At 49.0% G+C, this 15021-nt stretch overlaps 1 protein-coding gene across 2 annotated transcripts in view; it reads right to left on the bottom strand.

The window, feature by feature from the left end:
• BIN3 (bridging integrator 3) overlaps positions 1–7062 on the bottom strand; it is a 50645-nt gene extending 43583 nt beyond the window's left edge. Inside the window, exon 1 of one of the 2 annotated variants that reach the window (XM_070375576.1) lies at positions 6960–7062. Coding sequence is in view for 1 of the 2 variants with exons in the window: in XM_005895323.2 (XP_005895385.1) it covers positions 6960–6967 (8 nt within the window). In the remaining variant the exon portion in view is untranslated. The remainder of the gene's footprint in view (positions 1–6959) is intronic. The other variant, XM_005895323.2, reaches the window with a different exon arrangement.
• Positions 7063–15021: the final 7959 nt, after the last annotated feature.

The following is a 15021-nucleotide window of genomic DNA, read 5'->3' as shown; positions in this document are numbered from 1 at the left end:
TATTAAATGTACCATTTGGAAACTTTATGTCTAGCTTGATGTTTCTGAGACACACATGACTTCAATCATTTTGACTACAGCTTATTTTACTATGTAACGATACCATGTTTTATTTTCCCTTTCTTTAGCGTCTGGACATCTATTAATACAAACAATGAAGCAGTGGACATTTCTGCTGCAGGTCTCCTGCTGCACAGGTGTGAAAGGTTAACTGGGTGAGGGGTAGGCCCAACTCTGACTGCGTGAGGAGCTGCAAAACCTCCCAGTGGGCGGATCAATTCCCCGCCCCCACCCCACGCAGTGGCTGCAGTTCCCACTGCTTCCGCAGACACCTGGCATTGCTAGACGAAATTTACCGAATCTTTTGCCAGTCCAGTAGCTGTGAAATGGCATCTCATTTCTCACTGTTGGTTTAATCTCTCCTTGAATATTATTTTTTTTAGATTTTTTTTATGTGGACCATTTTTTAAAGTCTTTATTGCATTTGTTACAATATTGCTTCTGTTTTATGTTTTGGTTTTTTTTGGCCCCGAGGCTTGTGGGATCTTAGCTCCTGGACCAGGGATTGAACCTGTACTCCCTGCATTGGAACCTGAAGTCTTAACCACTGGACCACCAGGGGAGTCCTCCTTTGATAATTAATTCACAGAAAATCTTGGCTGAGGCTTTTGTCCACCTGGTTCTCTTTTCTGTTAAGTGGTTGACAGTTTCCAAATCTATGGAATAAATTCTTATATAGAACCAACCAGTGTTCTTTACAGCCGCCCCTTCTGTATTTATTATAACCTATGACAAAGAACCAAATAAACAAACAGCACCATCTTGACCAGGCTGGAGTCACAGGCAGAAGCTTCTAGTCTGAATATCTGTAATAAACTCTGGGTCCTGTGTAGAAGACCCATCACTCACTGATCATTTACACTACTGCATGTCATTCCACTGTAAACATCTATCAAAATCAGTCATGAAAGCAATGAAGTGGGTCTTTCTTTAAAAACCAAAATAGAACATAATAGAAAATATCTGAGTGCATTGCACACATCCAATGTGAAACTAATTTCAAGTGTGTGTGTGTTGACATCAAAGGCATTTCTAACGGCAAACTGTGGTCAAAAAATTTCAGAAGCCACTGTCCAAGTTGCCCCGCCCCCATCTCCATTCTTTCGCTTCTGAATTATCCTGCAGACCACTGCCAAATTAACCTGACAAAAATCATTGCTTTTGCCCTGCCACTTCCCTGCTCAAAAACCTGCAATTTTCAAAAGCCTAGGCTTGATTTCAATTCCTCAGCATGGCACTGCAAGTGCTTGCAGTAGGGCCCCAACCAGAGTGCCAGCTCTCATCCACGAAGCTTCTACCTGAATCACTATTAATTAAATACAAGCTGGCCTCCTGACTGCCCGCCCCAACACTCTAGAAGCATTCCATCTCCATGCACTTCTCTCACACCATTTTTCCAACCTGTACACCCCTCTCTGTCATTCCCCACTGCAATAGGACACGCTTGCTACGTCAACGTTGAGTTACAGTCACATCCTCTGCTTGACATCTTTCGTGATGATGCTACATGGACGTTTAGTGATCCGCTGTCATTCCTGTGAACCCCTGGCACTTTTCATACACCAGATGAAGGCAAGGATAGAGTCTTAAAGCCTTCGGAATGTCCCCCAATGTTTAGTGCTTGATATATGTTAAATCAACAAAGATTCATTGAGCGCTATGTTCAATGAACTACAGTGGGCTCTATTTAGTAGATCAGCCACCAGACTAATGGTTTGGGGACAACTGTAATAGTTTAACTGCCAATTTGAAAGCTACCTTAATACATTTACTTAGAGTAGAATAATCGAGTTGGCCAAAAGGTTTGCTCAGGTTTTTCCATAAGATGTTATGGGAAAACCTGAACGAACTTCTTGGCCAACTCAATATAAGAAAATGCCTTTGACTAAGAAGCGGTGGGACTCAAGATGCTTGACTCTTTCAAACTGCTCCCAAATCAGGAAAAAGTCCCTTCCCCTCTTGTTACAAATGGCGGAAAATAGAGTTTTACATCTGTGCACAAAACAGTGTTGAATACAGAATCCCACGGGCTCCTCAATGGGCATTGCTATGCTCTTTATGGGTTTCCCAGGTGGCACTAGTGGTAAAAAATCCGCCTGCCAATGCAGGAGGCATAGGAGATGAAGGATTGATCCCTGGGTCTGGAAGATCCTCTGCAGGAGGAAGTAGCAACCTGTTCTGGTATTCTGGCCTGGAGAATCCCATGGACAGAGGCTACAGTCCATGGGGCCGCAAAGAGTCAGATAAAACTGAGCATGTGGCTCTTTATAGAGGAGGAAGAAGCTTGGGGAGAGGCTGGCCTGTCCAAAGTCACAGGAGTGAGTGGTAAGGCTACCCCAGGCGGGGAGGCCCCATAGTCGGAAGGAACCAAGATGGCCCAGAATAAGACCGGTCACTTCCTATAATTCACTACCAATCTGCTCATGTTAATCAGCCGACTCTGGGATCCAGTCAACTTGGGGATGGTCTTCCCCTTTCCTAATGTTCCTTTTCAAGCATAGGAATTCTCAGGCTTCAGTTCCAGTTCTGGGAGGTGAATGAATTCAGATAAGTTGCTGAAGGGAGATAATCAGACCTGAACTGCAAACCTCAAAGGGTAGACGCAGGGATGCTATCAGATAATGGATGGGAACATAATTTGCAAAGTTAAAAATACTGTATGAATGTAAGATAGCAATGGTAGTGCCAGAGGGAAAAGAGCCTCCCCTAAGAAAATGTTTGCCATTGAATGGATGTCTCCCTCTGACCCAGCAGTTTACTGTCCTTCCTTCACATTCCATCCAATTCATTTGACAATGACTGATTAGGTATCCACTATGTGCCACACACCATGTGTACACACAGATGGAGAAGCCATAGATCCTGCTCTCAGGGACTTTACCATGTGAGAGGCACATGTTTACGATATGTGGAGAGTGTGGGAGAACTATATGAGAAGCACTGTGGAGCTGGAGAATAAAGGCGTTTGGGTGGGGGGTGGGTAGGGAAGGCAAAGGACAGAACAGACAGTAGACTGGGAAGCCACTTCTTCATGTTAACGACAGCATACTTAGACCCTCTTCAGTTTGTAAAGTAGCTTTTGCACATTTTTATCTTACATTTTTCCTGAGCAAAGGCAAGTCAGTATATGGGAATACAGTCCTCATTCATACATTTAGTCAACATTTACGGATTGCCAGGGACAGTGCTAAGGTTACTACGGTGGCCAAGAGACAACTGTTTTCAACAACTCATCGACTAGTGGGCTGACTGAAAAGCCAGCAATTCAAGTATAGATGCTAATGAGAGCCAGAGGAGGGGCACCCCACTCAGCTTGGCAAGGTGTGCAGGGGCCATTTAGGAAAGACCCTCAGAGGAGGTGACACCTGCCCTGACTTTTTTTTTTTTTTTACTTCTGGCTAGGCTGGCATTTGTTGTTGCATCGGGGCTACTCTCTAGTTGGGGTGCACAGGCTTCTCATGTGGGTGCTTTCTCTTGTTGCAGAGCATGGGCTCTAGGGTGCGCAGGCTCAGTGGCTGTGGCACACGGGCTTAGTTGCCTTGAGGCATGTGGGATCTTCCCAGACCACGGATCACATCCATGTCCCCTGCACTGGCAGGCAGGACCACCAGGGAAGCCCTGCCCTGACTCAAAGGATGAGCGGATGTGGGCCTGGAGGATGGTGGGGCACGGGGAGGAAAGCATTTTGGGCAGGAGCAGTGGGTAGAAAGGAGCAGGGGCACAAGAGACCAGGAAAACCGTGGACACAGGAGTGAAGGGGGATAGCCAGATCCAGGGGGCCTTATAAGACATGGCACAGAGTTAACCCTTTATCCTGAAGATGATGGGTGAGAACAGGGGGTGAAAAAAAGATGTTCCCTGAGGAATACCAATGTTTAAGGGGGCAGAAAGAGGTAGGAAAACCCAGAAGAATCACAAACACAAAAAATCATCTGCAGGGTTTCCATTCTTTTCACAACAGATCTGGGTGACAAAGTGTCAGTTGAAAGTATCCACTGGAGAAAACAAGATGGAGAAAGATCAAGCGCCTGACCAGGCCATACTGTGAATGAGGGAACCAGAGCCTGAACTCAGCACGCCAACTCCTACCAAGTTTATTTGTGCTGATTTTAATTTCCCTTCTTCTCAAACTCCTGAGCCTCTAGGTACAGGCCGATTTCCTTCAGCAGTGCTCCTTTTTCCTTGTCGTTGAAGCCTAACATCATTGTCAAGGTGTATGGTTCCAAGGAAGACAGATGAGTAAGATTAAGGCCACTATCCTTAATACTACTTAATTCTTCCTCCACATCATAATAAAGACACACACACACCCAGGGAGAGAGGGAGTGATGGGGAAGAGAAGGGGAAAGAGAGAAGCACTTGGCTTAGGGCCAAGAGGTGGATCTGTGATCTGATATGTGAACATCAAATGCCTTCCTCAGAGCAGGGCCCACCACTTGGCCACCTTGCTGAAAGGCAGATTGGTGGATGGTGCAGGAAGGCAGCAAGGGCCCACTAAACAAACAGGCAGTGGGCGGGCTGTATGCACTGAGGAAGCAGAGAACAAAGGGCTCTCACTCTTCATGCAAAGTCCACAGTGTGCAAAGGGCACCAATATTGGACATTTCTCACTGTGACATTTTGAAAGCCCAGTCTAGCCCAGAACAATGGTTGCCCTCTGGGGACTAAGGGCTGCGTGCCCCTAGGCCTTATTCAATGATGGCTGGCATATCCTATGTGCTTGGTGAACTTGACCTTGGGCATCAGCCTCCCATGACGGCTCTACGTCACTCTGGTCTCTTCCCCCACTGAGAATTCCAGTCGCAGATGAATGGATGGATTCATTCTGGGAGCAGGAAAACCACTCCAGGAGTGAATCAGAAGGATCCAGCCCCGGTCCTCTTGCCAGCCATTGAGCCAGGAACTGAGTGTGATTGTGTGCCCAGGCGCCCGTGCTGTTCCCCTCTCAGGGAGAGAGGGTCAGGGTCCACGCAAGAGATGACGTAGAAGCCCTCTAAGGAGGAAGAGAAAGGAACCTCAGCTTTGAGGGACAAAGCCACCCTTTTGGTTGTGACCCTCAGTCCAAGGAGGAGCCAAGACGTGTGTGTACTGGTAAATTAATTCTACTGGAAAAAATCTCAGCTTTGGCTGGACAGTTACTTGTCAATTTCAATTCTCTCCAGCCTGAAAGGCTTTAGGAAATAGGCTACTAGTTTTTTTTTTAAGGAAAAAAAGGGTTCTGTGAGACAGGTGGAAACAATGCATCTCAGATCACCCACAGAATCCTTTGGCTTCAGTGGTCTCTGCTCTGCTCCTCCGATTTGTGAAAAAAAGATCGATTCACTCTTAAGAACTGTAAATGCCAGTCTAAGCAATGTAAAGCACCTGTACTGTCTGCTTTTCACTTTGAGGAAATTAGGTAAGAGAACTCCAAAGATTCAAGATGCAGCAAAGAAGACGTCTATCTCACAAAGTAAGGGGACCCTGGTTGACCCTTTAAGGAAGCAATTCCTCTAGGAAGTGGAACTGAAGGATCGCCACTTTGCCCGTCACTGATTAGGTTATAACAAGCTGGGAAAATTAGCTTTTTAAGGCTCAAGCCCGCTATCCGCCTCCTGGAGCAAAGGTGAAGGGAAAAGGAGCAGCTCCTGCTGGGGCTTGTTAGAGCATTGCTCCGGGCTGCCCTCCACGTGCTGGTGCTGATTGTCTTATATTTGTCAATCTTCATCTAAGAAGCAAGGGGGGTTAGGTAGAAATGGCTTACTTTTACACCAGAGATCTGTCCTTGACACTGAATGACATCAGCTGCTTGTGGCTAGAACTTAGTTTCCACAGATGGCCAAATGAGAGCCTGCAAGAGCCTTCCTGAAGAATATTCTACCATCTTTGCTCATTCATAACTCGCTATCGTGTACTTTTGGTAAAGAAACAGACTAGACTCTGAGAAGAGAGTGGCAAAGATGATCCCTATGCTAACAGAACTTGGATTCCAAAAGGACTGATTCATCCTGTACATCTCTGGTGGGGGGGCGGTGGGGGAAGGGGGGAGCAGTGCATTCAGATCAGCACATCTATTGTGTTGGTTGGATGCCCTGAGGTTTGGAGTTGTGAATATGTAGGCCCTTGGGTCTGAGGGTGAAGTCCTTCAAGCAAATTGAGTTTTACAAAAGAAATCAACCATTGAACAATATCAAATGTTTATCACCAGTCAAGTATCAGACAGTTTCATAGCAACGCACCTGCCAGCTCTTTAGTTGTGACTCTACTCTGAGACTCCCTCCTTCCCATAACATTTACACTTACTTATGCTAACAGGGAAAGCAATGAGGGGGTAATGGCCCTGGAAACGATGAAAACTAGTCTGGTCCTGTGCCGACAGGGTGCGTGTGTAATTCTGGCATCTTCCAAAAAAGAAGCACGGTTTGCCTCTTGAAGACTAAGTGGGGCAAAGGTTACTCTTCTGAAAGCAAGGGGGTTTGATCCGTAAACTGGGCTCAGATTGTCAGAATGAGGGCCACCTGGCAGTGGTGGAGAGACGCTCACGAAGGGAAAAAGGAGGAGATATTTCTCAACGGATATCTAGAAAAGGAGGTAACAGGAGAGTCGCTCCCTTCACGTTGTCGAGAGAAGACGGACGGTACCGGCTCCTTGGAACAAAGTCAGGAAACAAACGTCAAGATCCCACGCTAAAGGGATCCCACGCCTCACTTCCCGATGAGGCCTGCAGAGAGATGAAGCCTGCCGGCAAGCACCGGAGCAAGGCCCCTTGAACGACCCTAGATCCCGAGCCAGTCGGGCCCTGCTCTGGGGTGAAGGGTCCGCGAGCAGCAGGGACCAAGGGACACAACTCGGACAGACGCAGGGCAAAGCGCATTGCGGGCCGGGGGCTCCAGCGGTTCTCGCCGCCTGGCCTCACTCACCAACTCATGATCCCGAACCTTGCCCTGCCACCGGGGTCCTCAGCTGCAACTCTGTCCTGGGAGATCGCTTCCGGATTCAACCAGTCTCCAGGAAGTGACGGTAGCCCCGCCCCCTCTGCCCGGAAGAGGCGTTCGGGAGGGCGGGGGTGGGGGTGGGGCGCGGCGCGTTAACCCTTCCGCTGCCGCTTGCTTCCGAGGTGTTGCCCTGGCCCGCGACTCTCAAGCGTTGGCTTAGGGGGTCCAGAGGACTTAGGCTGTGGCGGGGGCTTGAGGACCCCTGGGTGCGTTTTGTCCCTTAAACACTGATTTGTAAAATTCTCTTCCACAGACTACACGTGTTGCATAACCGCCGATTGCCTTAGTTTTTCAGTCTGTAAAGAGATTTCTTATTCAGGGACGGTAGCAGTAACTAATTGTCTGGGGATCCGGGTTGGGGAGGGCGAGAGGACGAGGATGAAGGAGGGGGTGTGATGGACGGGAACTTATATTCACTGTATGGTCTTTTGTGTCTTTTAAATTTTCTACTGGGTACATAGTTACCTGTTACAAACAAAGAAATAAATGGATCTTTCTCTCCTCCAAGATGGCACAGGACTGTGAATAGAAATAGAATAGGTGCTTTTCAGGTTGGAATGTTCTGTGGATTTATTCAACAGAAGAAGACTAAGAGTAAATGTTGTTTCCAGTCTTCCGTCTGGGCTCCACTATAGAACGCAAATGATGTGAATGGTCCCAGTCTTTCTACTCATTCATCTAACAAATATTCACTGGGCTCCTACAGTGTGCCAGGCACTGCACTAACTTCAAGAATACAACCATGGAAAAACAGTATAGATCCCGTGTTTACGCTCTCCTAGAGCTACCTACCTGGCAGTTAGGCAGATATAAGTGTTCGCCAGGCTCCTCTGTCCATGGAATTCTCCAAGCAAGAATACTGGAGTGAATAGCCATTCCCTTCTCCTGGGGAATCTTCCTGACCCAGGGATAAAACCTGGGTCTCCCACTTTGCAGGCAGATTCTTTACCATCTGAGCCACCAGGGAAGCCCCTGTAGGGAGAGGTAGTCAGGCAACTAAATAATAGTGTATAATGGGAAAGAACAAGGCACTGTGGCAGCCTGTAAGGGGCCCCCCTAAACTGCACATGGGTTTTTACTGAAGGCTTCTGGGAGAACCCAATGTGTAAGCTACATCCTGATGGCAAATCAGGCTGGCTGGGTGATACCAAAGCGGGGCTTGGTGAAGGTGCAGGCAGTGGGAACCTATCCTGGCCGAGAAGAGGACTGAGTTTCAGGCAAGCAACTCATTTGCCTTGGGTCTTCCAAAGTCAGATTTCAGGGCCTTAGTTCCTGCTAAGTTACCTGGGGGCCTGGGCCAAGTTGGTCTCCTTACCCCCCAGAAACACCCTGCCTTAGAAGAGAGAGCAGCAGGCAGTGAGGCTACAGGTTACTTCTGGGGCCCCAAGGGCCTTCCCTCTAGGTATTCTCCTCCTTCACATAGGCTTCAACATTACTGGGGCTACTTGGAGAGTAGTTAAGCCTGTAAACTAGAATAGCGGTCCCCAATATTTTTGGCACCAGGGCCTGGTTTTGTGGAAGACAATTTTTCCATGATGATGGCTGGGGGTGGGGTGGGGCAGATGGTTCCAGTGGTAATGTGGGTGATGGAGAGTCACACATGAAGCCTTGCTTGCTCCCTGCTGCTCACCTTCTGCTGAGTGGTCCATTAGTGGCCCCCCTAATGGGGGTTGGATACCCTTGAACTAGAGCAAGGAAAAGTATGATTTTTTAAAGATTTAATTTTTTTTTAAATTGGAGGATAATTGCTTTACAACATTGTGTTGTTTTCTGCTGTATATCAACATGAATTGTGCTAAGTGCTAAGTCACTTCAGTCGTGTCCAACTCTCTGTGACCCGATGGACTGTAGTCTGCCAGGTTCCTCTGTCCACAGGATTCTCCAGGTAAGAACTGGAGTGGGTTCCCATTCCCTTCTCCAGAAATATTCACAATTCAGGGATCAAACTTGAGTCTCTTATGTCTCCTAAGTTGTGTTGTTTCTGCCATACATCATTGTGAATCAGCTATAAGTATACATGTATCTTCTCCCTCTTGAGCCTCTCTCCCACCCACACCCCCCCAGGAATGTTTGACTTATTCTGACCTCCCAGGGTAGGGAGGAGGGCTTGACCAGGGGAAACAGGGGAGCGCATAAGATCATCCACAGGGAGTAGTCTCTCATTTTTATTTTCTGTTTCCATTCTTGAGGGTATATGACTCAACAGAGGTTTTCCAGTGAAGGGTGGGCCCCCAAGCACATCACACAGATTGGCTCCATCACCATGTTACTCCTCAGGAGACAGGCCAAAGTGAGCAGTAGGACAGCCTTGAAGAGCAGAGAGGAGGAAGAGAAGTCACCAAAGGGCAGTGAGGGCAGAGTGGACAAATGAAGGGACAGTCCTTGCTGCTTTGCCCGGGATGGACGGAGGGTGATGTGCTTATGAGCCTCCTGGAATTTCAGCACCTGTGGATGGCTCCCCCACCTGCTTCCTCATTTCCCCAAACTCTGTCTCCCCTGGTTATTGCCCCACAGTGCTAAAGAACGTCCAAGTATTAGCCTAGGCAACCACCATATCCCAGGGGAAGTCTGTTTCAGGGCTGTGGGATGGAAACCACATCCTGCAGGGCAAGAATGATGAGTTCCGGATTAAGAATCTGGAGGAGTCCTGGGCTCTGGTTCTTTGACCCCAAGATGACCTCAGACAAGTCACAGCTCTTTTCTGGGCCTTGAATTCCTCTTTGAGATGAGTGGATGGATCTCCTCACCAAGTCACTAGTATTTTGAGGTTCCAAGTCAACCGTTGACTGCAGAGGTCCCCAGGAAGCAGAAGAATAGGAGAGGCATATGAGATGGGGCTTGAGCAGGGAGAGGCAAGCCCAGAGAAGTGAGCAGGTCTGAGGAATCATCGATGTCTGGAGATGAAGCCAAACCCGTACCTTCTGGAATGAAAGGATTCAGCCTGAGGCCCGCCCCCGGGTTGTACTGCTTACCTTTGACCCCAGAACTTTCGTGTAGCCTGCACGACCTTTACTGGGAAAAGTGCTGGCCTCCCAGGAGTCTGTAAGGAGAATGTCTGCTCTGAGCAGAGCTCCATCTCCCTACTGTGGCTCATTGGCTCAGCTTGAGGCGTGCTGGGCTGAGGGTGGATTCTGGGCTCAGACAGGCATCCTGCTATCCCATGAATGCACGAGCTTCCCTCCATGAGCATGGCATGCCATGTGGAACTGAGCCATGGGGAACTGAGCACAAGGAAGGACAAACACCTCCCACTGTTGGGGGAAACTCAGCTGTAGGGGCTCCAGACCCAGGGCTGGGAGCTTGTCTTGCTCTTCTATAACCAGCCCACTCCAGTATTCTTGCCTGGAGAATCCCATGGACAGAGGAGCCTGGCAGGTTACGGTCCATAAGGTCCCACAGAGTTGGACACAACGGAAGTGACTTAGCACACATGCATGCAACAAGCATGATACATGTTGACCCTGGCCCTTCAGGGTGGGGGATGGACTAGAATATGAGCAAATTCAGTTTCTAAGTGGAAGCAGAGAGTGGAGTAGTTTTGGGTATTTCCAGTGGTCACGTATGGATGTGAGAGTTGGACTGTGAAGAAAGTTGAGCGCCGAAGTATTGATACTTTTGAACTGTGGTGTTGGAGAAGACTCTTGAGAGTCCCTTGGACTGCAAGGAGATCCAACCAGTCCATTCTGAAGGAGATCAGCCCTGGGATTTCTTTGGAAGGAATGATGCTAAGGCTGAAACTCCAGCACTTTGGCCACCTCATGCGAAGAGTTGACTCATTGGAAAAGACTCTGATGCTGGGAGGGATTGGGGGCAGGAGGAGAAGGGGACGACAGAGGATGAGATGGCTGGATGGCATCACTGACTCAATGGACGTGAGTCTGAGTGAACTCCAGGAGTTAGTGATGGACAGGGAGGCCTGGCGTGCTGTGATTCATGGGGTCGCAAAGAGTCGGACACGACTGAGCGACTGAACTGAACTGAACTGATCAATAGATGCTACTGATTTCAAGCCAGGTGACTACTGCATTCTCCCCAGAAGCCTGAGCCAGAAATTAAATGAGTGTTCAGGTGGCAGGGACAAAGCTATTTATCAGAAGGAAAGCAGCTTAAGGGGTTTCCTGGGTGGCTCAGTGGTAAAGAATCCACTTACAAATGCAGGAGACGCAGGTTCGATCTCTGGGTCTGGAAGATTTCCCTGGATAAGGAAATGGCAACCCATTCCAGTATTCTTGCCTGGAAAATCCCATGGACAGAGGAGCCTGGTGGGCTACAGTCCATGGAGTCACAAAGAGTTGGTTTCGAATGAGCATGAGCACGAATGAAGCAGCAGCAGAACTAGCTTTGCCACCTGACATCTCTTTGGGAGTTTTTCACGCCGTAATTGGTAAGCAGCTGCTCCCTGTTAACCTTCATCTCTGAGTTTGTCATATACACCCTCCCCCAGCTTCCCCACACAGAAGTCTAGGGAGGGCTGGAGTGCTGTGCTGAGGATTCTGGGGAATCTTCCTATTGGTGGGGAAATTCTTCCTATTGGTTGACTAGCAATGTCTGCCATGGATGAGTAAGGGGAATATGATGGTATACATTCCACTTTATTATGTTGTTATTATTTTTATGAGTTAATTGAGCAATCATGATATGCCAGGCACTATTCTAAGCAGTTCCCATTTAATCTTTTTTTTAAAATATTTATTTAATTTATTTTTGACTGTGCTGGGTCTTTGTTGTTGCTTAGGCTTTTCTCTAGTTTTGGAGAGTGGGGGCTACTCTTCATTGTGAAGCCTGGGCTCTAGGGAACTCGGGCTTCAGCAGTTATGGTTCCTGGGTTCTAGAACACAGACTTGGTAGTTGTGGTGCATGGGCTCAGTTGCTCCAAGACACATGGGATCTTCCAGGATCAGGGATCAAACCTGTATCTCCTGCATTGGCAGGCAGATTGTTTACGATTGAGCCACCAGGGAAGCACCCCCCTCCCCTTACCCATTTAATCTTCACGACAGCCCTATGAGGTAGGTACTGTTATTATTATCCACATGAAGTACAGTCAGTAAGTAGTGAAATGGAGATTCCAACATGGGCAACCTGACCTATGGCCGGGGTGAGGTGAAAGGAGGGGCGGCACACGACCAGGCACCTAACTAACAAGAAGTTGACATTCAGCCTCAGCCTCAGCCTGGGAGCTTTTATATGCTTCCTCCACTTTGGGGTGACCAGAAGGTGGCAGCACCTGGCAGGGTGAGAGGAAAGGGCAGATCCCAATTTGGCATGGGAGTCCTTTAGGGATCAGACAGCCCAGATATGGAGGAAAGCAAGAACAAATGAGGGTGTGGAGGAAGTCTAGCCAAGGGTCCAGAGGAGGAGAGATTGAGCCTCAGACCCACTCTGGAGCTGCTACGGCCAATGCTTTAGTTCCATCTGCAGCATGAGTCTCTCAGCTTGCATTTCATGATGCCTGCTGTGGGCTTTTTTTTTTTTTTTCTCCTCCACTCTGGGAGAATGACTAACTTTAAGGACTAAAAAAAAAAAAGTGTTTTGATTACACTGCCTTTTTACCAACTGGGAGCATTAGTCACCGTGGATTGCTGCAGATAACGGGGAAGGCAAGCAGCATCCCCCTCCTCCCCCTCCTGCTCCCTGATTAGCTCACAGAAGCCAGGGAGGAGATGAGAGTGAGAGAGAGAGAGCACACCAGGAGGGAAAACAATCCCCCCTGGACAACATATGCCCCAGGCATCAATCCAAGGGATGCTAAGTCAAGCCTGGGCAGCCCCCAATGGCTTACCCCACAGTAGCAGGAACCCACTGGAAAGAGAACTGGTGGGAGCCCATGGTTCCCCTCAGTCCTTGTTGGCTTTGGGTGACCTGTTCCTCCGGATGGGTCCACCAAGATCAAGTCAAAGGAAGTCCCTGAAGATGCGGCTCCCGGGAGGGAGCACTGGCTGTCAAGGATGAGGGAGAGCATGGTGGAGTTGTGATGGCTGTGATGTGGGGCTGGTACCCAGGCTATGGTGGGGCTAAGGTCTGCCTTGGTCTGGGGTCCTCAGGGCTCAGACTGGGCTTGCGAAGTTGCTGCAGGTGGTGATGGTACGCACTTTCCAAGCCCCACTCTTGAGCATGCTCCCTTTCTCTCCATCCCCAAGGGGGAGGTATCTAGTACTTTGGGCTCACCCTTCTACCCAAGTGGCCTCCTTGGCATCCACTGTGGTACTGGTGGAGCAGGAAAGCTAAGGCATTCTCCCGGTCTGGCCTGTTTGCCAGGGTGCCAGAGATGGGAGCTCTGTGCCTGGTTGGAGACGGGAAGTAGCAAGGGATGGCGCTCCGCTGCGTCTGGCCCTGCGAATCCTGTCCTCTGGGCCCAGCACTGCAGCCCATTCCTCCCACGGTGTTGCGCCACCCAGGGAAGAAGTCAGTTCTCTGAGTGGCCCTAGGAGGCCACTCATGGATGTCTGAAGAATTCCAAGAATCAGGGTGAATTAGCATTGGACTCTAACAGTAAAGAAAAAAGCAACAGATTTACTTCTCCATCTCTCAGGATCAAGGCACTTCATCTTGATTTTGCTGATTCTCTTTTAAAATAAAACATTTATGAATAAAAAACCAGGTCCTACTATATAGCACAAGTGGCTATATTCAATATCTTGTGATAAAGCATAATGGAAAAGAGTATTAAAAAAAAGAATGTATATGTGTGTATATCTGAGTCACTTTGCTGTATGGCAGAGATTGGCACAACATGGCAAATCAACTATACTTCAATAAAAAATTAAGCAAAAAAAAAAAAATCCACAGGGTCTGGTATTCATTGATCTCAAGAAGCATATATATATATATATATGTGTGTGTGTGTGTGCTGTGTATATATGTGCCACCTTAGAGCAAATGGGACTGAAAGAGGAAGAAGGCCAGGTTTTCTCGGTCTCAGCCTCCAGAGCCATCACTGCCATTGGGGGTGCTTAGGTGCTGGGGTCCCTGTGTGGTTTGCCCCATCAGCCCTGGCCTGACTCTTCAGGCTTTGCTCTTCTGAGTGTCTTACCACTGGCCTCTAAGTGTTCCCCAGCCCCATTCTTTGCCCTCTGAAGTTCCCCATAATAACTACCACTGGCATTTATTGATACTGGGTTAAGCATTTGGCAAGCATTAGATAGCGTCTTTTTCACAGTAACTTGTTAAGGCAGCTCCTCTGATTATCTCCTTTTCATCAATGAGGAAACCGAAGCTGAACTGTCAAAGGCCAAATGAGAACAACAGGTTGTTTAAGCCCCTTGTTGTGTAAAAGTAGCAGGAGGGCAGGGAGCCGGAGTTTATGGGGGACTCAGTCTCACGTGTCTCCTTAGGCTCCCCCCTGGAGGAGGACAATGAGGCCTTGAAGGGCTTGATCACAGGAAAGTCTTGCTGAAGGTCACGAGGAAGTCCTAGCTGCAAGCATGTTCTCCAGCCCTCACATTGTCCAGGGGTCAGCTTACAGCCTGGGGAGGGGTGCTCACTGGGGGCAGTATGAGGTGGGGGGAGATATTCTTGGAGTTGATTCTGGGTGATGGAGTGGCCTCTGGACTTTTGCCCCCTGGCTGGGATGGCTACCCATTTCCAGCTGAAGCCACAGGGCATCCCAGGAGGGCACAGCCCCCAGGAGAGCATGGCTTTCCTGGGGAATCCTTGCAGGTCTTGTGGGTGGTGAGGAGCAGATCTGGGGAGTGGGGTGGGGAGGACTGCCCCAGTCTGACCTCTCTCCAGGCCTGGCTGCCCAGTGTCCACCCCCTGCTGCTGTGGCCGAGACAGCCCCCAGACACCGGCAGAGCAGGTGGCAATTATCCCGGGGCACTGATTACACCACAGGGCTGCTCAGAGCCCCAAATAGCCCAGCAGCTCAGCCTGGCACAGGGAGTGGGGGAGGAGGAGGGTCCCACTGGGGATGAAGGGGCAGGACTGAGAGGGTGCATGGGGTGGATGTGTTTGGAAGGACTTGGGGAGTGGAGGAGGAGTTCACCAT

The sequence above is a fragment of the Bos mutus genome, chromosome 8, assembly GCF_027580195.1.
Source record: "Bos mutus isolate GX-2022 chromosome 8, NWIPB_WYAK_1.1, whole genome shotgun sequence".
NCBI classification, from domain to species: Eukaryota; Metazoa; Chordata; class Mammalia; order Artiodactyla; family Bovidae; genus Bos; species Bos mutus.
The sequence above is the reverse complement of the archived record's forward strand: the minus strand, read 5'-3'. Positions and strand labels throughout refer to the sequence as shown.